This window comes from Maylandia zebra, linkage group LG13 (genome assembly GCF_041146795.1).
Source record: "Maylandia zebra isolate NMK-2024a linkage group LG13, Mzebra_GT3a, whole genome shotgun sequence".
NCBI classification, from domain to species: Eukaryota; Metazoa; Chordata; class Actinopteri; order Cichliformes; family Cichlidae; genus Maylandia; species Maylandia zebra.
Window position 1 is genome coordinate 27,615,774 of NC_135179.1, and position 27,872 is coordinate 27,643,645.

Genomic DNA, 27,872 nt, shown 5'->3' on the forward strand with positions numbered 1-27,872 from the left:
TGGATTTCATTCATCAAAGGAAAGACGTCGCTGCCTGTGCCCACCAATCTCGCAGGTACAGACTGTGTGAGTACCAACTCAGCAGCATATGGCATGCTGTCCCGAACACACATAGCATACATGTCTAAAACATCTGTCCACATATTTCAGCACTTCTTAACAAGCACTTTACATCACCATATGGCAAAAAGCTGCGTTCAAGCAGCTGAGTGCAAGAAAGAGTGCAGATGACCAAAAAAGCTTTTTTTTGATGTGTTGCAAGAAATATGTGGATTTCAAACGCTGCAATAGGTCCACAGCTGAATTTTATGAGGAAACATATCTTATAAAAGTCTGCAGCCAATTGTTTACTCTTGATATTATCTGCACAGCTGTCAAACACTAAGAGCCTGACCTTGGACATCCAGCTTTACCAGCAACCTGATGCTCTATCAGCATGCATTTAATTACATCCGCAAAGTGCAGGATGCCACATGAAAGCAGCACGGAACAGGCTGAGAGAAACACAGCGTTGTGGTGATGAGACGAGACACAGAAGAATTGCAAAGGACTCCCTGCTGCTGCACCCTACTTTTCTTAGAGAAGGAGGCGCTTGCTGCGGGGCATGAGGGGAGGACAGGGGGGAGAAAGGAGATGATAGAAATAGGAGTCGATCGAGCTTTGATTTGTGGACCAGAAACAAAAGGTGGAAGATAACGCTAGACAGGCCAGATTAACCAGCACATGGGAGGCAAACTTAGTTGGCTGAGTGTTTTACTGCTTTTAGCCACAAAGAAGGACAAAGGGAGGAGGCGAGAGAGCAGCAGGGAGTGAGAGGAAGAGTTAAAATATGCACATCGGGTTTTGTGAGCTGTTTTGCTATTATGACAGCAATTCATGAAACAATTAATATTAATGGCATCATAGTGTGCATAGAGAGCAGAGCAGTAGTGCTGTAATATTCTGCACGCCACCTGACACAAGAGATGTTTAACATTATTAATAAAATTAAGTATTATTTAACCCCTGCAACGAGTTTCGTGTAAAATCAAAACGTCTTATATTCAGAAGTGTGCGCCTGCGCGTGCATGTGTGTGTGTGTTCTAGAGATAAAGGGACAAAGTTCAAAAGATCAGACAACTATGCGAATATGAAATGCGAGCGGGTTACTGGTGTCTAGATTGTAAAATGCCAGTGCTAAAGCGTGCTTCTTTATTACTGCCAGGGGTGCCAGTGACAGGGCACTGGGTGATGAATGCCATGTGACTGTAGCAGAGCAGGTAGCCCAACTCGTGAGATCACCATAATAACTTAATGTCATGTCAAACTGAAGACACAGTTAACTGGCTTCAGAGATGAAATGTCAACGGCTGTCGCTAAGTTGAGAAAGCCATCTAAACTGTTCAGGTGATCGGGTGATGTAATACTCGAGTATGCTCAACCGCACGGTGGATTTTTTGCTTTTTGTTTTGTTTTGCCTTAGATTTGTGGTGACAGCTGGCAGCTGCCCAGTACAATAGGCTTCCAGTACTGGCCAGTCTTAGTGCTGGCTGAGTGAGTTATGTATTTGAGGAGGAAATGTATGACTCATTCACTTTCAGAGTTATACTGGGATTAAAAACCATATTGCTATTGTTGGCTGAAAACCTGAATGTCAACAACTATTCAATTTTCAGTTTGCCTGAGATTTTTTTTTTATCTTTACTTTTTTAAAGGAGGAATTTATCTGCTGGAGATGTAATCCTGAAGGTAGTTCATAAAAGTTTGTAAAAAACAATAACAGCAGGAGACTTACCTGTCATGGTAGTCATCATTTTATTTCATGATTAAAAACAGATTGGTGTGTACATTTTTATGACTGTATGCTATGATTTTTCAGAGGTCACTGAACACATCACAGTTCACTTTCCATTATTAGTTTTTTGATTTTGATTTTTGGCGAAAGTTGCTGGAGATCCTTGTCCGTTCTGTGTCTGTGATTAACTTAGTTAATGTTATGTTATACTTGTTGTATGTGCTGATTTGTAATGTTAAATCACAGACTGATTTATGATAAATGACTGACTGGCAATATTCTTTTCACAAGTGAGCTTCAGCTTCCTAGTGGAAATTGTGCTTCTACGACCATCACTTCTCTACTGGAACATCAGACTTTCTTCAGCATCCACTGCCTGTAATCACTTCTTTGCCTCTCTTCTGCACTGTCATCGCCAAATCACAACAAGAGTCACCTCAAGACGCTTTATATTGTGAGGTAGACCCTACAATAATACATACAGAGAAAAGCCCAACAATCATATGACCCCCTATGAGCAAGCACTTTGGCGAGAGTGGGAAGGAAAAACTCCCTTTTAACAGGAAGAAACCTCCGGCAAAACCAGGCTCAGGGAGTGGCGGGGCCATCCTCCGCGACTGGTGGGGCGAGAGAAGCAGACAGGATAAAGACATGCTGTGGAAGAGAGACAGAGATTAATAACAAGTGTGATTCAATGCAGAGAGGTCTGTTAACACATAGTGAGTGAGAAAGGTGACTGAAGAAGAAACACTCAGTGGATCATGGGAGTCCCCCAGCAGCCTATGCCTATTGCAGCATAACTAAGGGAGGACTCAGGGTCAGCTGGTCCAGCCCTAACTATATCTTTTAGCAAAAAGGAAAGTTTTAAGCCTAATCTTAAAAAGAAGAGATAGTGTCTGTCTCTAAACAAACTAAGCTCCATCCATCCATCCAGATTGTGGGGCACCTGGAGCCTATCTCAGCTCACGCTAGGTGAGAGGTGGTACACCCTGGCAGGTCAGTAGTCTATCACAGGACAAACTACTGTTATAGAGTATTGAAACTCTGCTGATATGCTTCTGCACATCCTGTTGGCAAATCTCACATGAAGCATTCTAACGAAGGTGTGTTAGCCTGCTGACTCTGCCAGCTGCTTTGCAACCCACCACCATGCCAGCTCTGTTCTGTCAGGTGGTCATTCAGCTACGCTCCCTTACTTTTGGCTTTCCATGCATGCATGAAAGATCAAGAATACTTGCTTTCCCCTGATATTTAGGCTTTCCACATATGAAACTGTACAACTGACCTGTGTTACTCACAACAAGAGAAATGAGGAGCTACGTGTTTAAATTCACAGATTAAGGTTGAACTTGTCTTTTTGAAAAAGCATCTGCTTTAACTAAAGATGCTGAAACTAGCATTTCAGTACCAGTAATGCCAAAATAATAATAATAAAAAATGATGATGCTTAATTTAACAAGTGCAGCAAGTGGAATAGAGGAAAATAGTTCAAGGGCAGCAACAGATTCATCCAATGTGAGAGAAGAAAAAATATTTTAGATTTTACTTGGATAATTGGGGACAAAATATACATACATGTATAATGCAGCTAAATTTTAGAAACTGCCACAAAATATTCATAGCAGCCCAAAGAAAGCACTCCATGCCTTTACACGGATTTCAAGGTGACAAAGTTTGAGTGATGCTATCTGAACAAGCTCCTATGATCCAAGATGAAATGCTGTGTTTGTGAATTGTGACAGCTACAGATGCTGCAGAAAAGTTACAATACAATGTCAACAAAACTAATGTTAGCTTGTTGTAAATCACAGGATGCTCAAATAGGTGTGACACCTCTGTTTTTCCAGTTAGATTTGCTTCGTCTTCAGTGCCCTGGCAGTAACTTTCTAGGATCAGGATACAAGGATACAAGATAATGCATGAACAAAGATCTCATGTTTCTCTGTTTGAGTTTTTTTTTTTTCCAATATGGACTACTTGATTACATCGCCAATAAATCCTTGTGTCTCTTAATTATTCTGAGCTTTATGTCTCCTGTAGACCACTAACAATGGGACAAGGCTTGATAACCAAATCAAATATGCCAGCAAGTGTAGAGTCTTGTTCCCCACATTCCCACTTCGATACCATGTGTCCTGCACCAAGTGAAGCTTCAGAATTTTATTAAATGGTGGATTCCCACTACTGCATTGCAAAAAAATTAATTTAACTTGAACTATATAAGGAAAACTACCAAGTCATTTCTGCTTGTGTTTAATAACCTAACTAAAGGTTATTTCATGTACTTGATCCAAACAGTGGTAGGTCAGACTCACCATGCTTTAGCACTTAGTTAATGGCTTATGCCTAAGTGAAGTAATCCTTGGCATGGTATACAAGTTACAACAAAAGCTGACATCATCTGCGCTCTTATGACCTCTTATGTTTTCCCGAGATTATTTTTAGATTTTGCAAGGTCCGAATACACAAAATCACCCTAAACATGAATGTAATATATCTTTTAAAGTAAGTATAGTATATGCCATGTTTACAACTGAGTCTTTGTCAGTTCATGTCACGCAGGGGAACATCTCTACTCATGTGAGGAGCCCCAGAGTGATGCAGGTTTACAGTATGGCTACGGGCAGTATACTTTAAACACAGTCTTTCTTGACAGGAAGCAATATTATGATGCAGACACAATATATAATTTAAAATGACCTATTTTCCATTGGATTTATTTTCCTAAAACTTCCAGTTGTCATTTTCCTACAGAAGCTGTCAGGACAAAGCTGTCTGTATGTGGTACAGCTTTCCTGATGAGAGTGTGTCACACCACAGAGAAAATGAGATCTTGGCTAAATGTATAAAAAAAAGGGGGGATAGTCAGAGATGAGCAAATGCCTCCATTCATCTCTACACAATGCTGCAGAGTGAGATGAAAAAACCCCCCACATTGTTATGCAGCAGCAAAACACTGCATTGGACAACACAGCCAACAGACAGGCTGGGTAAGCACAGCACAAAAAACAGGAGTATCCTGGAAGATTCAGCAAAATGTTTAATGGGGTATAAGCACAAACTGGATGGGGCAGTAAGGAACGTGAAGGTGCTATGTGGGCTCTAATTTAAAAAAGCAAAACAAAAAAAGTTAGAAATGACCTTTATGTTGCCAGAGTGCACTTTAAGGGGATGGGATGGGCTGATTGATTCAGTTGGGGACAACTCCAGCACAGAATCTACACAGGAAGTAGAGGATCAGCTCCTCTAAAAAGGGAAATAAATCACTGTCTCTCATTCAGTGGAAATGGATATAAGTCCCCCGGGTGTGCTGATCTCCAGTCATTGATGGAACAATTTCTCCTCTCTCTTTCTCCTGTTCTTAGTATCACCCTCTCTTGTTTCCTGCTAAGTCTCTCCTTCTCACTTCTTGCTCTCTATTTCCTGGATGTGTCCACCTGTCAGTGTCTAGTCCTTCATTTGTCACTTTTGGCTGTATTGCACTCAGTCTTGTTCTTTTTTTTTTTTTTCCAATTTCAGTTCTCTGTTTGCCTCCTGCCCTCCTCCTCTCTCTGCCTTCCTCTCTTATGATGTGTTTAGCATTCAAGGCCTCTCACTGCTGCATCACAGGCCTGTTTGTTTCACCGAGCTGCAAAGAGAGAAAAAGATGTGATTCCTCTGGGAGGGAGTAAAAATTCTATATGCCTTCATGCTGAAGAATAATGCATCTGCATGGACACTCAGCCACACACATACCGTATGAGCTGCAAATAGTTTGCACAAAAACAAAATCCGGAGCATGTATAAATCCATTTGCCTACACACACGCACACACGCAAGGATGCATGTGCACTGTCCGCACAAGCCAGCACACATGCACAACACGCCCACGCCCTATTGTGAAGCTTAACATGAACTAATAAAACCTTAATACTTAATAACTGTTAATGCCTGCTGCCATTTGGCTTTGGTGCTTAACAGAGTTCAGCATCCATACAATTAACCTCCGGTCGTTTGCATGTCAAATATGGCGGGAGGATTTCCTCAATCTGTGGCCCCCGTACAAAGAGACACAGGTCAACGAGCTAATGAAGAGTCCTTGCACTGTTCGTGTTGGAGTTAAGTACTTGAAATCCTGTATTGCTTATTAGGGAAGTGTACACAACACATCCCTAACATATCCCAATTAGAAGCAAATTATTGAGACATTAGGCATTCGCATTTGTAAAGCTCCATGTTTACTGAATCAGGACAAACTGGGTTATATTTGGTGGTCTCAGATGCCAGTGCTGACACACAGAGGATTCGTTTTCTGCGCGGCAGCCCTGCGGCTCTATTCTCCTACAACAGAGTCCCCAGATAGAGTCTTCACCTGGAGGGCGACTGGTGGGCACGCATCCAAACACACCCTCACACCAAAATAAAAAGCACAAACGCACACATGAAGACACACAAAAAAAGAAAAAAAAAACAGACTAACAAACACACCCACCCACGCAAAACAGGGTGGGTATAATTAAAAAACACTGGAGCTCTGCAGAGCAACGAGAGGCTATATGAGGGGAGAGGGAGGTGCAAATACTCCACTGTTCAGCCTAAAGGCCTCCGCTAATTACCTGTCAATGACAAGGAAGAAGGAGATCTAAAGTGGTAAATATTGTCCCAAACTGTCATCCTCAATGAACCATACACTCTGCAATTCAGTTCAAGGATAACGCCCACTGACTTGGGAAATAGGATAAGATGCCATATGTTTGTGTAATTTAGGGATAATTAGTTCAGAGTCTGTTCTAAACAAAGTGGAACTGTGTGATACCAACCAGAGGTCAACTGGCAAGCATGCTGTAATCAGGCAAGATGCTGAAAAGATCTCGAAAACAGTCAGGGGTTTTTTTTTTCTTCAAAAGCTTGTTTAATTTCTAATTTAAATACAACTGCTTTTTTCAGATATGAAAATGAAACATCACAGCTACTGTAAATTCTGGAGCTTATGATTAATGTATGTCAGTGAGTTCAAAGCCAGCTGATAAATAACACATAAAACAAGTGATTCCCAAACTTGAGTTGGGAAAGCAGTTCTGCACCACAAAAATTGCACCACAAAATTTATGAAGGCAAGGCAAGGCAAGGCAAATTTATTTGTATAGCACAATTCAACAACAAGGTGATTCAAAGTGCTTTACAGAGACATTAGAAACAAAAACAAATAAAAAGCATGATTTAAAATTGATTAAAACAAGCAAACAAACAAACTAACTAAACACACACATTTCACACCTGTTCGCGCGATCTGAACCCTTATCGTAAGGGGAGCTACCAGTCCTTCTGTGGACGAGCTACTTTCTATTTTAAATTCCCTGAATTTAAAATACTCTCTAGACCCAGTCTAGACCCAGTTGGGGAGCTACCCAGAGCTCTAATCCCACACCTGTTCGCGCGATCAGAACCCTTATCATAAGGGGAGCTACCAGTCCTTCTGTGGACGAGCTACTTTCTATTTTAAATTCCTTGAATTTAAAATACTCTCTAGACCCAGTCTAGACCCAGTTGGGGAGCTACCCAGAGCTCTAAACCCACTTAACTAACAAACAAACAAACAAACAAACAAACAAACAAACAAACAAACAAACAAACAAACAAAACAGTATATAAAATCAAAACAGATAAAATCAGAACAGTAGATAAAATCAGTAGTTAATGTAAGTTTTGAAATTTAAGCTTAACAAACAAACAAAACAGTATATAAAATCAAAACAGATAAAATCAGAAACTTGAAAACATGAAACTTTTTTTTAAATAAATTGTACTAAATCTGAAAGGGATAACATCTTTTAGATGACACAAGGAGTTATAAATGAAGACTGTAGGGCATTATTCAATTTACCCACGCAGAAGAAGAAGAAGAAGCAGAAAAAGTTTTGAAAAAACAGATTTAAAACCTTGACCTACTGTCTGATTTTCGCTTTTGCTCTCTTCTCACACACCTTGCCAGTTTTGGTCACATGTTCTTTGGGCACAGCTAATTTCCAAAGCTAGTCTCTTTCACGCCCCAACCATTAGCTGATTTGGACATTCAGACTCCTCAAAAACATGAAATATAGAACATAAATGAAGGTAATTTTACTTGGTTGTCATTGAATCTATCTATTCCGTTGTTTGGTACAAACATAATGCGGGCTGCCTGCTGTTTAGCTTTCAGCTTCACTACTGCTATCGTTTCTGTAGTTAACTGATAAAAGCCCATTAAAGCATTATTTAAAGATACTGCAAGGTAAATTGGCATAGAAATCAGAGCCTTAGACTCATTTTTGTAGTTCAAGTAAGTGTGAGTATATTATCTAATCTAATCTGCAAGAATTTGTTAGCTAATGTTAGCAAACATTAGCTAACATTAGCTCATATTTGAAGAAAGTATAGAAAAGCCGCTGGCTGTAGATGGATGTGTGCATATATTCATTCACATGTAGACATATTTTGAGCACATGGAATTCAATTCTAATGGGAATCATAAAGAAAACATAAATGTCAAGTATGAAATTGTAATTCTCCCACCTAGTTCACTAAACCCAATTAAATGAATTAGAATAGAATAGAATAGAATAGAATTCAACTTTATTGTCATTGCACATGCACAGGTACAGGGCAACGAAATGCAGTTTGCATCCATCCAGAAGTGCTTTAGTGATATAGATATATTACAATATATATTAGCAATAATATAGATATGTGAGTATATTACAGAAATGGGTCTATTATGGTATGTTACAATGTACACGGTATGAAGTATGTTGTGAATATTCTATAACTATAAGTATGTACAGGCTGTAGTGAGTACAAGCTATGTACAGGATATGAACAGGATATAAATATGAAAAACTATACAGAATATGAAATAAATGACTTTACAGAAATCTGAGATATACAGCTATACAGAAATGGGAACTATGCAAGTTGTAAACAGTTGTAGGGTTAAAAATTATCGAATGTACAGAATGATTATTTACACAGAGCTATACAGTAGTGCAGTTAAGACAAGTGAAATATAATTCCTACAGAGGCTATATAAAGTGCTAGTGGTTGTGAGTGGTGGTTCAGTCCATGTTATTATTGTGTGTTTGAGGGTACAGTTGTCCATTGTGGGTGTGTGTGTGTTCAGTCCATGTGTTAACGTGGGTCAGATGTCAGGAGGCAGAGTTCAGGAGTCTGACAGCTGTGGGGAAGAAGCTGTTCCGGTACCTGGTGGTCTTAGTCTGGAGGCTCCTGTAGCGCCTCCCAGAGGGCAGGAGGGTGAAGAGTCCATGTCATGGGTGACTGGGGTCTTTGATGATTTTCCCAGCCCTTTTCAGACACCGCTTCCTGTAGATGTCTTTCATGGCAGGAAGTGGTGCTCCGGCGATGCGCTGGGCAGTTTTCACGACCCTCTGCAACGCCTTCCGGTCCGAGGCAGAGCAGTTCCCGTACCAGACTGTTATACAGTTGGTCAGGATGCTCTCGATGGTGAACGATAGAAGTTCACCAGGATGTCTGAGGACAGGTGGTTCTTCCTCAGAGTCCTCAAGAAGAAGAGGCGCTGGTGAGCCTTCTTGACCAGCTTGGAGCAGTTGGTCGTCCAGGTGAGATCCTCGGAGATGTGGACTCCCAGGAACTTGAAGCTGCTCACACGCTCCACAGCCGTCCCCTTAATGTGGATGGGTGGATGTGGGTCAGCATTCCTCCTGTAGTCCACGATGAGCTCCTTGGTCTTCTCGGTGTTAAGCAGCAGGTTGTTTCTGTCGCACCACTCAGCCAGACAATCCACCTCCTCCCTGTAGGCGGCCTCATCGTTGTCACTGATGAGGCCAATCACCGTGGTGTCATCTGCAAACTTAATGATGGTGTTGGAACCATCAGCAGGTCTGCAGTCATGGGTGAAGAGGGAGTAGAGGAAAGGGCTCATCACACAGCCTTGTGGTTCATCGTGATTGTAGATGAGCAGCGGTTATCCAGCCGGACATGTTGGGGGCGGTTGGTCAGGAAGTCCAGTATCCATTTGCAGATGAGGGAACTGATGCCCAGGTCTGTCAGTTTCCTGATGAGTTGTGAGGGGTTGATTGTATTGAATGCTAAACTGAAGTCTATAAACAGCATTCTGGCGTAGGTGTTGTCCAGGTGTGAGAGGACAGAGTGCAGTGCGATGGAGACTGCATCCTCTGTGCTCCTGTTCTGGCGGTATGCGAATTGGTGGGGGTCCAGGGTGGGGGGGAGTCAGGATTTGAAGTGTGCTAGGACCAGCTGCTCTAAGCACTTAGTGATGATGGGGGTGAGTGCTACTGGGCAGTAGTCATTGAGGCAAGATGGGTTGGAGTTTTTGGGTATCGGGACGATGGAGGTGGATTTGAAGCAGGCCGGTACCACAGCGTGGGCCAAGGACAGATTGAATATGTCTGTGAGCACTCCTGCACGCTCCCCAGAACACGCTCTGAGAACACGCCCGGGGATGCCATCAGGACCTGCAGCCTTGTGGACATTGATCCTGCTCAGCACCGCTCCTACATCGGTAGAGGAGAGAGTCAGAGGTTGGTGGTCTGGCGTCATGTCTGCTTTGGTTGTGGTTGTGGGGTTCCCTCGCTCAAAACGAGCATAAAAGTTGTTGAGCTCGTTGAGGAAGGAGGGTTTGGTGGTCCTGTAGTCTGTAATGGTCTGGAGTCCTTGCCACATGCGTCGGGGGTTGGAGTTGGAGAAGTGTTCTTCTACCTTCTTTTTGTAATGGTGTTTGGCTTTTTTGATGCCCTTCTTTAGATTAGCCCTGGTTGTACTGTAGGCGTGTGCATCTCCTGACCTAAAGGCGGTGTTGCGGGCCTTCAGGAGGAGACGAACATCCCGGTTCATCCAAGGCTTCTGGTTGGGGTACATGGTGATCCGTTTCTGGGTGGTGACACTGTCTGTGGTTTCGGAGATGTAATCCAGTACAGATGAGGCGTACTGGTCCACGTCTGTTTGGGTGAACATATTCCAAATGGAACAAATGGATAATGAGGTCAGCAATAAAATGCGGTGCTCAATATTCAGGCTGATTTGAGGGTGCATGCTTATCTTCTTCCAATAAATGAACAGTCAGAAACCTGAAACTGGTTGCTTTCTTTGTCCACCCAGGGATTCGAACATTGTTGGTGTTTTGTTCAATAAGCAACACTCAATATGAGAATCTCAATGTCATACCAGCAAAAAACAGTGAAATTCTGGCAATGATGTTTATTGAGATATCCCAGCCTCCCTGGAATATCTCAATAATGATTACGTTGGACACCCAGATTCCCTTCAGGATAAAATTCAGTAATTCCGTTGATCCTTTGCCTTTTCAACTAGCACCATCACTGGACCAAACAGCTTGCCCACTGCTTTTCTTTTTGACCAAATACCTGCAGTGAGCCTTAGCTCACTTAGACACTTTGATGCTGTGTTGGTTTTGTTTTTAAGTAACCTATAATCTTCTTAAGTTCCTCTACACAGCCAGTGTTGGATCCTCTTCTTTTCTCACATAAATCTCACTAAATTTGACCTGCCACTGAGTGAACATCAGGGTGCTTCATTAAATCACAGCATGCTTTCAGGGAATAACTTCTAAGCTGCTTCAGATGTGCAATATGAAATACATGGAATATCTTATTCTGTCACAAGGTCTTGTTTCCGACAGAAAATGACACGAAACGTGACAAATATGTGGTTTCTTTTAAACATCCAATAACATATCTCTTTTTTTTTCTGTTTGCAAACAGTTGGTGAATAACTATTTTTAAAAAAGCAAAAAAGAAACAGAATAAAATAGCTCTTTAAAAAGTTAAGTGAGGATCACATGTTTCATGTTGGCTGTTTTATTATGCCACTTTTTGGCAAGGTGTTGGCACAGCAGGGCCATATGCTGTGTGTCTAAGTCCAGTTGGGCTCAAAATGGCTCTAAACTGTGCTGAGCTCCTGCCAGAGTGAGACAGAGAGGGGATCATTCAGTCAGGTACATGATGGTGAAGGAAACAGTCTGGAAAAGGAAGAGTTTATGGACAAGTGCAGATTTTTAGGTCTTGGCTTGTTTCTCACTTTTAGAGCCCCTTCCAAAGACAGTTCTCTGTCACTGTTAGAAAGAAAGAAAGTGTAGGGGAGACCGGGGATAGTTGTAACATGGGTCAGTTGTAACACTTCCAATTTCTCCAATCAGGGCTAAGTTTCAAATGATGTGACTCATCCTGTGCATGCCCAATTCAGTTCTGCTATCACATGTGAAAAATCAGCACATTTTGTCAAACACAGACAATTTAACACGAAAAAAAGTAATTTGTTTGCCAAAAAGTAAGTTTTTCTACTTTATTTCAATTTCTAATAGCATTATCTGCTTTGCAGTTAAACTCATCAAACTTAAATTATGTTATTTGTATGTCTATGGGGATATATTCTGTGTAGGTCTTTAGTGCTAGTGTTTTAGCCGTTGGCTGTAATGTTAGCTAGTTCATGGCTATAGGAGTCTGGGTCAGTTGTAACAGCAACAGTCTGGGTTAGTTGTAACAATAATGCAGATGTTACAACTTGCCACACTATTACTTTAACTTATATTAAACAAGTTGGGGCAACAACATCAGCAGAGAGAGGTTCACTGGTCGCATTTGTATATGCGGTTAATGCCATTGGCAACACAATTCCTCCACTGTTTGTGTTCCCACACATACATTATGCAGACCACTGTGTCAGAGATGGACCAGTAGGAAGTACTGGTAGTGGAAATAAATCAGGATGGGTGCAAGAAACAGATTTCCTCATCTTTCTGAAGCACTTTGCAAACCACACCAAGGTAAGCCATGATAAAAAGTAATGGAATTGCGATGCTGGTGAACAACTACATTTTTTCAGCTTCATTGTTATGTTCAAATTTGGTGCAAGAGTTGTAGGTTATAATGCCCACTGAGCCAATGAGGCCAAACTCAAGGAAGACCAATCAAAATTAATGAAATATTCAGTTGCAGAAATTTCCATAATTTGTCTTTTTTGGGGGGGTTGGAATATGTTCAAAAGCTAGATTTCTGCATTCTGTCACACACACACAGAGCTACATAAATGGCTCTAAGTGCATTCATGTGTTGAATAAACAAAGATTACATGTTAATGTTTTGTTAGTACCCTTATTTCATTGTGTTACATTTTACCCCAGGATATGTTACAACTAACCCAGACTATGGGGTTAATTGTAACATTTCACTCTTCGTGTTTGAGACCATACCATGCAATGGGTAATTGTGCTGCAGAGAAAATAGCTGCACTATTTAATAGCAGAGACATGTAAATACTTTGCATTACAATTTGAATCCACTACCTTAAAAGAGCTTCAATTTACAGACAGAAATGTCACAACTATCCCCGGTCTCCCCTACTTTATTGGCCCCCGTGGGGAAAATCCCTCTCTGCATTTAACCCATTCACTCAGTGAAGCAGTGGGCAGCCATTGGGCGCCCGGGGAGCAGTGTGTAGGGACGGTACCTTGCTCAGGGGTACCTCAGGGTAGCTGTTCAGGGGAATCGAACCCCCGACCTTCCGATCACGGGGCCACCACTCTACCTACTGAGCTATCCCTGCCCTTTTAATTAAATCTGTTACAAATGTACTAATGAACTAAAATATTATGACCACAGATAAAGTTGCTTATATTTTATATTTTTATTTGACAGTAAGTCACCAGGCAGTCTTCATCGCTGTGTTAGAAGCCATGAATGCTTGCGAACTGGACAGATGTAAAGACCTGAGTAACTTGGACAGACTGTTAAGGCCAGAGGAGGCCAATAAAAAGATACTATGCAGGCTGATTTCAAGGTGCTGTTAGTTAGAAAAGAGTATTTCACATGCAAATGATGCCATTCTGGTCCACCCTACAATTAACATTGAAGTGATCCATACTAGGTTGCTGCTTCACACCCCAGAGCCTTTAAAGAGCAAGACGAGGCATAACACAGGTGTGAGAGTGTAAATCGCCCAGAGAGTTCTCGCTTTATTCATTCTGCACATTCAGTGAGTTGGAAATAATATAACATTCTTCATCTCACATCCAAAAACTGACCTTTGGAGAGATTTTTTCTGCCAGAATTACCAAAATATATTAACTATTTAAAGGTAAATCTGACACTGACAATTGTATGCACCTCATAAATATTACATAAAAATGCAAAATAAGAGCAGTACATCTGCAGAAAATCTGCACCTGTGGGTATTAAGACTAATTCTAACACCTTTTTTTTAAATTTGGGGCTGTATAGAATTGGAATTTTACATCAGCATCTAATCTGATCTAACCTCTCTTCACATATTAACGAGCTGCATTGATGACATTAAATGCTGGATGTCTCAAAGCTTTTTGGAACTGAGACATTAGGATGACTTCAAAATGCAGCAGCCAGAATCCTTACAGGTAGGTGGAAACACGTTACCGCTGTTGTTTTGTTTGTGCTGCTCTTGCTGCCTTAAGATGTTATAACCTGCACTAGTTTTTATGTTTTTGTCTTCTCTGTTAAGCTTATTGAGTTTACACATAATGAAATGTACAATATAAATAAAGCTGTTATAGCTATCTCTTTAAAATGTTCTCGTCCTAGGCTAATAATGCATGTTTTTTAGTCACCCAACACTGGACTAAAGAATTGTCTCTTCACACATTGGCACGCTACTTCGTGCTGCTTTAGGCTACGTCTACACTAGCTCCGTGTCCACACTACACTGTTCCGAAAAATAGTAATGTCAAATTATTTTACTGTGTATTTTACAGTTGCGTACTGTTTTTCTAGAATATCATTACATTTACATAAGTAGACTGTGATCTGACACGTCAAATGTAAAATAACATAACATCACTGTAAATGTAATAAAACACAATTTACTTGTTTGTTAAATATATTTTGTTGTACATATGCATATTTAGATTGTAAAAATACATCCAGAAATGTCTCCCATTATGCTTTGGGACATGTGCTGCTGTTTAGATGTTCTTGTTTTATTGTTTATGGTTACGTTACTTTTAACTGTTATCTTGAATGTTGTGTTTACGCCGTGGTGCAGCGTCACTGACAGTTGTTGTTTCGTAGAGAGAGTGCTGTACCATGAGTGACTTCTGTTGTGCTGTTGTTGAACCTTGAGGCACATAGTAGCACCGGCAAGTGTTTTAATGAAGAGCTCCCCCCTACCAGCTTGGAGTTAAATAACAAGCGCAATCTCTCTCTGTGAGCTTACTTGTTAAGATTTCTCTGCATGCCACAGTGTAAAGCATTGCACGGACACGCTGTGCTAATTAAATAGTTTGAAAAAGGAATGTAGAGGTAGGAGTTGCAATAAATATAAATAACATGACGCTAAGTTTTGGCCATTGAATGTGAGCTAACAACAACAAGGTCGCGGGTATGGCTGCGACCGTAGGAAAAAAACCCTAATATGAAGGTATTTTACTGTGCATTTTACAGTAATGTTCTGTTCTTCTAGAATATCATTAAAGTTACGTAAATAGACTTTGACTTCACATTTTGAATGTAAATTAACGTTAAATCACTGTAATGTAATACAACATAATTGTCATGATTATTAAATGTATCTGTCTGTACATATGCATATTTAGATTGTTAAAATACATTCACAAATGTATCATGATTTCACAAATATCTGTCCGTTATTTGAAAGATTGAACTGTTGAATTCAAATGTTCGCCTTGTGATCAGAAGGTTGCCGGTTCGCGCCCCGGCTCGGACACTCTTCGTCGTTGTGTCCGTGGTCAAGACTCTTCACCTACCGCCTACTAGTGATGGCCAGAGGGGCCGATGGTGCGATATGGCAGCCTCGCCTCTGTCAGTCTGTCCCAGGGCATGCAATCAATTGTTATTTAAACCAACTGTTAACTGTATATTTCTGTACATTTACGTATTATGATTGTTGTTTATAGGTAATTTCATTGTTTGATCACGTAAAAATGTTCCTAATTTAATGTCTAAAAGCACTTGGAAAAGGCAGAATCCCGCGTCAAATTAGCGCAACAAACTCTATTTTCATTACTGAAAATGACCGTATTTTTATGGGACAGTTATTTTCTGTTATTTTACGGTCGCATTTTGGCGCCCCAGCTGCCGGAATATTACGGTTTTTTTAAGATGTTTTTTTTTTCCCCTATTTATAGATGATTTCATTGTTTAATCACATTAACATGTTCCTGATTTAATGTTTAGCGGCACTTGAAAAAGGCGAGATCCCATGTCAAATTAGCGCAACAAACTCTATTTTCATTACTGGAAATAACCGTATTTTTATGGGACAGTTATTTTCTGTTATTTCACGGTCGTATTTTGGCGCCCCAGCTGCCGGAATATTACCGTTGTTTTTTTTAACAGTGTAGCTCCGTGTCCACACTAGAGTTTTCAGTTGTTTTCACAGAGTTGTTCATCCACATTGAAACAGCTGAAAATGCTTGCGTTCCAGTACTGCGCATGCGTGAAACGCAAGAAGATTCGACCTGCCTCATTTCTGTCTGCCGCTTATTTACTTTCAGGCTCTTTGAAACGTTGCGGCAAAATGTTGAGGAAAAGCGCCGAGTTTTTTAAATGGACTGACAATGAGGTGGAGTTGTTGCTGCGAGTAACACAAAAGCACAAAGTTGCAAAAGCGAGTGAGAATTAAAGAATTTGAAGAAAAGCTATCTGGAGCATAACTGATATTAATCGTTAATAGGGCTGTCAAAAGTGACAGCAAACAAAACAACTGCTGTATAATGGCCCTCCGCTATCTTGGTTTAATTGGTCACATGACAGCATCACATGACTAAAATGTGTTATCATTTTCGAAAAAGGCTCCGGGTTCGCTGTCCACACTGCGACGCAAAAAACTGCATTTTCAAATATATCCGCTTCGGAGAGCATTTTCAAAAAGCTGTGTTTTCCATGAACGAAAACGCCATCTCAGTGTGGACGGGAGGCCAAAACAGAGAGAAAAAGATGTTTGTACCTTTAGTTTCAAACAAAAACATATTAGTGTGGACATGGCCTTAATCTAAGTATTTCATCTATGTGGGGCCCTTCAGTGGGGCTTGTTAAATTAAGATTAAATAACATTCACTCTACCTTTAGATTCATATGTTTGGCTGCCCTAGCATTTGTGTTTGAAGGATTTTGATTTCTTCATGCCAGCTATGTGGTGATAATGTCAGAATCCCCGAGTAGTAATGCTGTATGGACATGAAATGAGCATTTTCCATGCAAAGTATGGGTAACTGGAGCAATTTGCTAGTGACCAAAGTCATCACAAAGACATTTTGAATACAACAGCCTCCTTGTGACCAATTCCACTTAGAAACAGCCAGCAACCACCACCAAGCATTTGCCAGCTGGTTGGGGAATAAACCACTTTTCCCTAGTGACAGGAGTTTGGCAGAGAGTCATCTCTAGGTCGCATATAGCTATTTTTGTTTGTTTCTCTTTTTTACATTGCAAAACAAAGATACTATTTAGCTAAATGGTAACCTATGGGATTTGTACAGTGGACATTACTGTTAACAACAGGAGAAGAGCACTAAGACTAGTGAGAGGTCCCGGGCTTAACAGTTCAGATGTTGGAAAAAATGCAGTTTAACAGAGTCCAACAATAACACGTATACTTTTACCCTTTCTTGTAGTAAATAACTTACCAAAAAAAGTCTTTTTACTGGGAGCATGTCGAGACTATGAAAATCAATTGTTTTCAGCTATCAGTAGCAGCGCTGAGCACTCCATTGTTAGCAAGCAAGATATGATTTTATAGAGTTGTGCAATGACTTCAGTAGAGTTTAACTTGACAGTCATTAAGATTTCCTGCTGTCAAATCAGGTTCACCTTCTTATTTTGACATTCAGCTAACAACAGTTTTCTTATGTGAATCTGTAATTGAAATGCTGATTATCTTAATAATGAACCTTTTCTGTGCTGCTGTTGAAGAAACACTTAGCTGAGATGAGTCACTGATAAGAACCCTTTAAGTTTACACATCACATACGAGCTTCGAGCTAAAGTATTTTTCTCAAGGTCACACAGTGCTGCAACCGTTTAGTGGGAAGATAAAATATTATTTTTTGTTTGGACTCTGCTGTAAGAAAACCTTTTAAAACTGAAAGTACTGGCAGTGAGATCACTTGTCCATAATGAAAATAAATGTTAATTCCTCATTCGTCGACCTCTGCCAGAGCAGTATTGTCCTTTTTGTGAATCTGCTAATTTATGTCAGTTTCCAGAGATAGAAAAAGTTTGAAACATTTGAAATGCTGAGATGAATCATAAGAAAAAGGTCTTCCATCAGTAGCTGAATAAGGATCACTGCAACAGTTGGTATGATCCTCACACATCCCTGAGCTCAGTATTACGTTTGCTACACTTTGTATGTGGACAGGTGATTTAAAAAAAAAAAAAGAAAAAAGAAACCTATAACACACCTACTTGTGCTGAAAACCTTTGACACCGCTGTACAATGATATACATGCGTGCAAGCTACACAGACCCTGGAGCTACAAACAAAGTGCTGTAATTGCTGACAAAACCTGAAAGACTTGACGAAGAAGAAAGGTGGAAAATGAAACAATCGTGCGGATTTAAAGACAAACACGCACTCATGAGCTCTTTCCTGCTCATAAACACTAACATGCACAGACAGTGTTCACACGCACGTACACTGGTGAATTCATCCGTGGACTGAATAGCTAGAGGGTGCAAACTGTACAAATGTTGCACAAATATGACACTACAGTGCCAGGGGAGTTGAGTGTTTTGCCTGCTGTCTGCAGATGTATAGTGCCCCATGTCTATTTCTCATTTGTGACAACCACAACTGGAGATGTAGTAGAGCTTCAGCTGATTTAAAGTGACAGGTACACAAGGCCACCTTATCCATCACTGGGGAGTGGTCGGCATTCCCTGACTCCCAAATTGCTGCCCTATTTGCAGTCCCTGCTCCCACCACAACCCCACCTATAACGAGATGATCTATAGCGCGCCAACAAACCCCAACAAAGGTGTCAGATTGCCAGGACAAATAGGCAACAACAGACTTAAGGGCAGGAGGTAATCTTTTTCACATGCTTCAAAGGCGTGGTGCAAGGGAATTCATTTTATTGTGCCCATGAGCTAGTATACAAACTGTACTCCTGTTTTCGTATTTTATTTCTGTCCTCTCTCAGAGCATCTTCCCTCCTTCTCTCACTCCTGTATTTGGACTAAGAATCAAAAATTTCAAAAGTGAATGTCTGTTTAGAAATATTTTTTTGCTGGGAGTGAGAAAGGGAATATTTTTTTCTCCCCCCCTAGCTAACACGTCCAAGCAGCAGAAGATAGTGGCGTTATTTTAGAAAGCTTCACACCGCTTATTAACTTGCGTCTTACCTTGCTTAGCTGACTGACCGGTGAGCCACTGTTGTTGACAGTGTGGCATTTGAAGCTGAGCAACGATTCCCCCACGGCATCACGCTCTCTGCTCATGTCCTTATCAGAGTGGGAGTGGCTGTCAGGACGGGGTGAGGTGGCAGTTGAGGGGGGCTGTCGAAGGGCTGTGCAGCACAAACCGTGGAAGTTTGACGGACGGATCAGAAAGGCCTCCAGAGCTATGTTAGCAGATACCTAAGATGAGCATCCCAGGATTTAGGAGTGGGGAGAGAGAGGTAAGGGTAGGAGAGCGGCGAGGGGAGGAAAGACAATTTTATATTTTTTTAATTTAGCCACTGCTTTTATCCCCAATGACAATGGGGAGGGAAAAATAGAAGAGGAAACCAAGAAAGGAAGCAAATTATCTTTAGCTTGCTTTGTTTTCACTATCTACTTAAGCCAAATTGACTTCTCATTATTCTAAACCACGAGAAAAAAGTGAAAGCTTTGCGTCATTTAGCGCCATAAGCAACCCTTGCCCTGAGTGTGGTCTTGAGTGTGAGTATTTTTTTTTGTAGTCCAGCTATACCTTAGAAATGGCCTGATTGTCTCCAGTCAGCGCCAGGTCAGCAATTCGCTCCACACACTGGACGATTCGAGTGCACGCCCTGGCCTCATTCTGTGCCATCCACAGGATATGCTCCTCCACCAGCATCATGTTGCTGGCAATGTCTGATATATAGTCCCCCAGCTGAGGAAGCACAAGCAGACGTTTATGCAAATGGTTGCTCGCGCACACTAACACAAACTGCACTGTACGTGTACAGCACACACACACACGCACACATGCAAGGAAGAAGCAGACTCATCATGCACATCAATCATAGAACAACAGGCACATTTGTAATCTGCAGCCAGGATTGTGAGGGAGGCAATGGTGGCTTCATTCATTACAGGGAGATTTAATTTAGATTAGGAGCTCCAATGGGGCATAATTGCTTCCTAAGGATGGCAGTTCACTATTTACTTACTGTACTTTTTATTGTTGCTTCATTGGGCTGTTCTTTATTCCGTGAATGAGGGTGGTCTTGTCACCATTGTCTTAGGAATGATAAAACTCTAAGTATCTCCTAATAATATGTCCTCCCGAGTGACCTGTGTTGAATAATTGCACAAGTGAGAGCTAATATTGATTCTTTTCACTGACTAAGCCCAGCACCGTTCCCCCTCACACAACCTGACCTTCAGTGTGATGCCAGTATAACAATCCCATTGCCTCTACTAAAGAAATTCACTCAGGGTAAAAACATGACTCGCCCAAACACGAGATGCATCTTAACAATGATTCCCATTCAGGTCCAGTGCCACAATGGCCAGTGGGATATTGTATGAGGTGAGAAACATGTTACTGTGTCTTATAAGGAAGCTTCTGTGGTTTCTTGTTGGGATCTGGTGAGCAGTGGTTGTGCAGACATTCTTCAGTTATGTGGTCCTAATTGCTAGTTGCAAGTCTTAATAGATACATGTTCAATTAGTAAATCATGGTCCCTGTTAGAGTCAAAAAGCTTGATAACGTAGGGTATCTTTAGAGAAGGCCTGCACTGTGATCGACAAGTCACTGACATTTCTTGGTTTTTTGGTTTTTCAGTGATATTGCTTGTCTAGTGCAAGAGCAACTAACTGATGGGTAATGTGATATGGTGTAGTCTTTAGGGTAACCTCTAGATGAGCATTAAACAAAACCTTATTCTTTCTTAGGGTGATGGAAAAATGAATGAATGAACATGTGCGCAGATCAGAATAGGAACTGCAATTAGAACTATTGAAACAACAAACAAAATACCTTCCTCTTTAGACCTAATAGCTGCTGTCTAATTGTCACTGTAGACAAGAAGAGCACGTTGCAGGTATTATATGTTTCGCAGGGTTCCCCTCCTACTGTCCTGAGTTCCTAGAAAAGTTACTTAGCAAATCAAGTTCCTCTTCTGACAGTTAGACGAGCCGATGGCATAAGCTGGCTGAGAGTGAAACGGGTCAGATATTAAAATGGAGACCTAGAAACAACATGTGTTTTCACTTTTAATAAGCACTCTTTGACAAGAGTAGGACTGGCTGATTTAAGCTAAATAACTGTCATTAAGGCCCCAGTGACTGCAGTCTAAAGACCGGCTGGTGGCAGCCCAGCAACCACCATTTGCCAAGGAAAAATGTGTATTTGCAAAACCAGTTGGTGAGTGGTTGCAGGAGGTTGCTTGCAGTCACTCACATTGGTTGCAAAGACGTACAGGTTATGCCACTGAAAACCTTGTAATTGCTTTTACAGTTCATTCACACAGCATCTTAGGGGTTTGATTCTGTTTAATTCAGTTGTAAAATATTGGGATGATTCCACTATAAATGCATTGGATGTAGTATATTTCTGTGTTTCCTCTTACATCTTTATGTTTCTCCACCAGCCTCGTTAGTCTCTCCACCAGGTGGGTGACATAAATGACATCCATGACATCGGTGAAGTGCGCCGCCCTGCTGGTGAAGGCCACCAACTGCTGTCCAAAAGGCTGAGCGTTGGTCGTATTAATAGGTATCTGGAAGAGAAATCAATATATTGTGCAGTATGCAACAATTTTCAGAGAGGACAAACATGACGGCTTGTTATAATAATTCCACAAAAACATTGCACAGTTGATAAGATGAATAAAATGAATGAAAATTTCAAGAATTTGTGTAGTTTTGCAAACTTTGTCACTTTAATGAATCCTTTGAGCAGAAGTAGACTAAAACAGCTTGCATATAAATGTTTCATACACAGATCTGGAAATACCTGCAGGCTACAGGTGAATCAAAGCAACTGGTAGTTTTCAGGGAATATGAACTTGAAATCTTGCTGTTAAGAGTAAGCTGGAAAATTTCTAAATAAGGATTGATGGACAATTAAAAAAAAAGAAACAGAATCCATAAATGAATCCTGTTTCCCAGCAGTTCTCGGCACTAGTTCTACACTAATGCTGATACCTGGGTGAGCTCATGCAGCACACGGGTCAGTTCACTGGCATAAGGGCACTGAGTATAGTCCTCCTCAGCCCACCGCCCAGCACGGTCGCAACGTCGCCACGCCTTCTTTTCTGCCCGGCTCGAGGGGTGAGGAGCGCTGCCAGATGGGTGAGGGGCAGAGCCAAAGGTGGCAGGAGCACAGGGTAGGAAGGCCAGGATGCCAGCCAGCGTCTTTGGCCACCTGCCAAAGAAATATCAGAAATATCAGGATCTACACAAGCGGCACCAGATGGCAATTTCATACTCCCTGTACTTAGGAAAGTATTAATTTGCATAAATGATTTACAGCTAGGCTTAATTATTTTGCAGATGACTCCCAGATTCTTGACTGTGAAACACGTGTCTGTCTTATTAATGACTTCTGAATTAATTTTATTTACTAACTTTATTAATGAAGTTTATTGTCTATTCACTTGGTGCAGTGAAATATTTTTTTTTGTTAATCACAAAAGACATTTAAAGGTGTTGATGTCTTCTCCCCTCTGCTTGTGATGGTTTCCTCTGGCTTTAGCCCACATTTGAGTATCCAAAGACATCCACTTTTACCTCCTGTGGCTCCAGATGTGTGAAAAAATAACTTGTGTGATGTCGTCACAGTTATTTTTGATATTTTTAGTTTCTTGCAGGCACAACAGAATAAATACTCTCAAGGTGATCTTTGGAAAAGCTGGCTTTGTGGAGTGGCACAGCTTGACCCATACAAGGGCCTGAAAGTCAGGATACCTCATCCTCTACTCTGTTCTGAACTGTTTGTAACTTCCACAGCATATTGAAAGAGCGTTACAAAATCGCCTGCGTACCCCATTTAAACATGCACCACAGTGGCAGATGGAGAATGTCAGTGAAGGATTTATATTTCAAGCAGAACCTGCTCTTGCCTGTTACTCCTAAAGGGAAATTCAAATTAAGTGTTGTTCTTATGGTAATACAAAGTTCACTGAAGACTCCTCTGGAGCAAGAAATGAGACTTTCTCAATAATGTCATCAAGAACCAAGTCCTGGAGCTGCTCTACTGACCAACCTATGATAGGGGCTAGTGTGATTTTACAGTCAAATGGATCATTTCCATTTTCTGGGTAATGCCTGTTAGTGTTTCAATAAAATAAAGCTCATTAGGGTGTAAAAAGGCAGCCAAACATTCACAGTCTAGGACACTAGCCTGTATTTCGCAGATAACAAAAGAACTCCAGGTTTTGTTACTTGGCATCACCGTATATTAAAGGTATGTGTTTCTGTAGCCTTAGGACAGAGCGGCTTGTGTTCTCACATGTTGATCAATTTGTCAACAATCAAAGAAGGAGCATGTGTCTCATGTTCGTGGTTTTATGCTAGAGGCAGCATCACATTGTACTTCAGAAAATAAGCTGAAAAATGTGTGAAAACAAACGCTTTTGACTTCATCAAAATTAAAATAAAGGAGCAGTGCTCTCAGGAGGCTAGTAATCTGTTCTGAGGGTAGAGACCTGCCATCACACTACTCCCCACCCCATTCTCTTTACCCCCACCTCTAGTCATCCACATTGCTGCTGCTGCAGCAGCTACTTAGTAATAAATGGCATTAATTTCACCCCCAACAAAAAGGGGGCTCATTTTCCAGCCCATTACTCCAATGCTCCAGCAGAAACAAAGCCTCTGTGCTTGCTGCACTAGAAGTGGGCTGTAAAGTACAGCAGCTACAAAAGAGTGTACACGACAACAGCACACCCACAAGGGAAGAGAGGTGGAGGGTGTGCGTGCATGTATGTTAACAAATACAGTTTTAACGTGGTTACATGGAGTCGAGGACAGCGAAAATGGAGTGCACAGTAGATGTGTGGCGTTTTTCTTCTGTCTATGTGAGACTTTAGTTATTCAACTTGTTCTCTGTAGTCATGATATAAATCTGGACTACAATGAGCCATAATGTGTGTAGGAGTTTTTCTATTGCACATAACAATTATTATTAAATAATATGAACTGTCCAGACTCTGCTGTACTAGTGAGCCAAACGTAGAGGAAGGCAAACCAGTTGTAAGATGAAACAAAAAAAGGCACGACACTACCTAAAACCAGACTTAAGTACCTTGACTGGGCACTCTATAGAGGGATAGCAACAGAGTGAGTTAGTTCTGTGATTAGAGTATTAATTTTTATAACATGCTATTTTATAATTGGAAATATTTCTTGTGAAATAAATAATAGTGGGGTTAAACTATTGCTTTAAATATCAGGAGACTTCCTGGTTTCAGCTTTGAAAACCAGTCCAAGCACAAGACCAAAGTACAATGTACAGGCAGATTGAAGGAAATTGTTTATTTACATAATATTTACTAGAACTTTTATTATTTATTTATTGATCAATGGTCTTTGATCAATGATCAGTGGGCTTTGATCAGTGGTTGTTGATCAATGGTCATGACAATTTTCATATTACTGATCAAGAAACTGACCTCACAGCCCATTGTTCATTCAGTGTACTGGTTTCAGTTATTGTGCAATGTACTGTTTATAAGGCTGGGGAAACCTGCAGTCAGCTGACACTCCAGAAGTCACTTGGATGAGTGACGAAACGTTTCTCCCACTGAAAACGCTACGTCCAGATGAACAGAATCAACCTTTGGGACTAACCTAGCTAGGTTAACAGTTAATAGAACTGCAAAAGCTGGTTAAGCTATAGATTATAGGTTTTTACAGTAATCAGTGTGTCAGTTAAGATGGATTTTATTATCTCTGAAAAAAGCGAGACTGACTGTTTCCAACCATATCATTTTAAATCCCAATGTAAATCCCATGTACTAATGCTGTAGAATGAGTATGTGATGATTGGTGGGAACTCTTGCTCATACCAACTATAACAAAATTCAGCTAATGGGTTATGAAGGGTGTATTTTAACACAAAACACAATTCTTTACCTAACCAGTTTTGTCCCTAGATATAGGCAAAAGCAAGTGATGCAAGTAAAAATGAATGTGGGAAAAGCAGATGTTCTGGACAGCAATCTTCTGGTTGCAGGTAAGTGCCTCCAGATACAGATATTGCTGGGGTTTATTTTTCCTCCTCACATGATAAACATACATCGAAGGGGTATCTGCATGTGTTAGAATATGTTGGTGATGGGGTATGAGAAGAAGTGGTTCCTGACCAAGCCACAACTGCACAAACACATGAAATATACCAGGTTTCTTATCCAACTCTCAAAAATACATTTACTATTATTTTGAGACCTTTTTTTCCAAATCAGCCTGTATAATAAAACTGAAAAACTAATCTGCCATTGTCTGTGGCTGCAAGGTCACTCACCTGAAGTCCCCCTTGTTGTTGGTGACTCTGTCAGCAGGGCAGTATGATGCTGACGTTTCCAGAACCACGATTTCCATTTGCTGAGAAATGTTGCCACGGGAACTGGTCACCAGGCACTCCCAGATTCCAGCAATGGGCACATCGATGCTGGAGAGAATAACCTCGCTGGAGGAAGAGAGAAGACACGTAAAACTATGAAAATGTGTTTTTAAAATGACATATCCATGAGGGGGTTGTGTCAGTGAACCTCTTCCTATGAGATTTAGGAGAAGTTCGAAGTACCGAATTAGAGCCTAGTCGTACATTTGGGGTTAAATGTAGTTTTAGGATTAGTTTTCTCTTGCGGCTTGATTTTAGGGTGCTTTGAATTATTTTTGGATTAGACTAAGGATTAAAGTCAGTCAAAAGGCATAAAGAGTTATGGTCATCTTAAGACGTCTGTAGAGTGCAAAGATGTGCGTGCGCTTGCGTGGTTCACCCGATCTAATTCATTCAAGGGACCTTTGTCCATATACAAGTATGTGGTAGCTTAAAACGTTGGCTGTGACTTAAGATGATCATTACTCATGCTTATCTTTCCTACTTTGTCACAGCGATTCCTATCTCAATGGAAAATGCCTGATTATACAAAGAATGGTGAAACGGTGACAAAGAGCCAATGCAGGGCCATTTGCCAACGCGACTAATCTTGAGGATTTTACTTGTTATAAAAAAACAGAAAAGCCGCTGGAGATGGCTAAGCAATGGGAATAATCACCATGGAAATTCTACCTCCTTAAGAAATGCCAACTGTTTTATTTTCAAATACAATCCAGTTGTAGTCAAATATACACTTTGCTTTGTGTCTGTGTAAAAACCTAATGCCTTTTTTGTGTGTTAATTAAGCTGCATGTGTTCGTAATACACAGTATGCCACTGTATACCCCCACTCGGCTGCATAAAGTTTTTAAATGGGACTTAAGGAACAATGCTGCACAAATGGGAAAGTATTACAACTGACATGGAAAATCTGAAGTGACAGACTGGACAAGAAACGAAAATCTTTCAGAGTAAAGATGATTAGTGGCTGAGTGGCTCTGATGTGCGAAAGCTGTAATCCCAGAAAACATTTATCAGACGGTGTGAGGAAGGCATTTATTTCGAAAAATGAAATGCCTTCGTTTTTTTCTGCTTCTCTCACTCCTTCCTGTCATCCTTTTTGTCTCAATATGCTTATTAGCAAAATCATTTCCGGCTTCCATGCGTGTACTTCAAGAAAGTCAAAACAACCATCCCGACAACCAACACATGTAAACATATTCACACATCCCAGCCTAATACTGCAAAACAAAAACAGGACAATATCTTCTACACAGTATGAAAAACCTACAACTCTGCTTTCCCAACAAACCAAAAAGAAAGAAATATTATCTTAGAACCAGATATTCGTAGTACAGTATGTAAGTGAAATAACTAGTTAAAATACCAATATAGTTTGGTTAAGTTTTTTTTATTCAATTTACTAGAACAAATAGAAAGACTGGCATTGATGTGGACATATAAGTAAAGCTCAGAATAGCTCATAAAGTTAGTTTTACAATTCAGAAGCCCACTCATTACCACATCAAACTGTAGAATTAGTTTTGAAATTTCCCACACATGAAATAAAAGACGTACCATTTTAATTAGTTATCTGCAGAAATAACTAGGAATCAACGCATACTAGCTTTTAGTATTTGTGCTAAGCTAAGCTAAATAAAAGATAGCTTGACTATCCGATAAAAGGATTATCACAAATTGTTAAGGGATGAGTGTGATGGAGGGTTTTACACAACCCACATGCTTTTAGAGTAAACTTAAGGTTGAAAAACAAGCTTATATTTTAGATTAACTAAGACCAAAAATGTGCTGGAAAGGTAAGCAGTAAAAAGTTTAAGAAGTTACTGTCCATATCGATAAAATCCCTCAACTTAAAGCATGTGTATGTATCCTTCTGTGTTAAATCTGTACCACAGGTATGAAGGCCCCGTGTCATAAACCCTTTGGAAACCCTGTGCCGTAACCTGAGGTGTATACCTTCCTAGAAATATAACTACACATCACCACTGATGCAGCCCACACAGATAATAAACACTGGCAATAGTCTGCCTCTTGTGTAGACTACAGTCCTTGGCTCTGCATAGACTAATGCCAAAGTATAAATTAAGCAATTAGCTTATTAAGTAGTCAGTAAGCTTAAGAAGTCCAGGTACAGTAATTTCTCTCTTTTTCCAGTTAGCTTAGCCAAGTGAATACTTAACATTTTATTTAACTTTACCTGATTAGTGACAAATCCACAGTTGTGCACATACAGTACCAGTTGGAGTGGTTTTCAAAAAATCTTACAAAAACATATGGCACATGCTGCTTGAACATATCCTTTATTAGACTGGTTACTTGACAG

General features: G+C 40.6%; 1 protein-coding gene across 1 annotated transcript in view; it reads right to left on the minus strand.

The window, feature by feature from the left end:
- Nucleotides 1-27,872, minus strand: part of adgra1b (adhesion G protein-coupled receptor A1b) — a 185,362-nt gene that overhangs the window by 93,845 nt on the left and 63,645 nt on the right. The window contains exons 8-12 of the mRNA XM_004554556.5: nucleotides 25,451-25,615; nucleotides 22,132-22,351; nucleotides 21,555-21,704; nucleotides 19,709-19,870; nucleotides 19,141-19,374 (exon numbers count right to left, since the gene is read on the minus strand). Coding sequence (XP_004554613.2) covers nucleotides 19,141-19,374; nucleotides 19,709-19,870; nucleotides 21,555-21,704; nucleotides 22,132-22,351; nucleotides 25,451-25,615 — 931 coding nt within the window. The remainder of the gene's footprint in view (nucleotides 1-19,140; nucleotides 19,375-19,708; nucleotides 19,871-21,554; nucleotides 21,705-22,131; nucleotides 22,352-25,450; nucleotides 25,616-27,872) is intronic.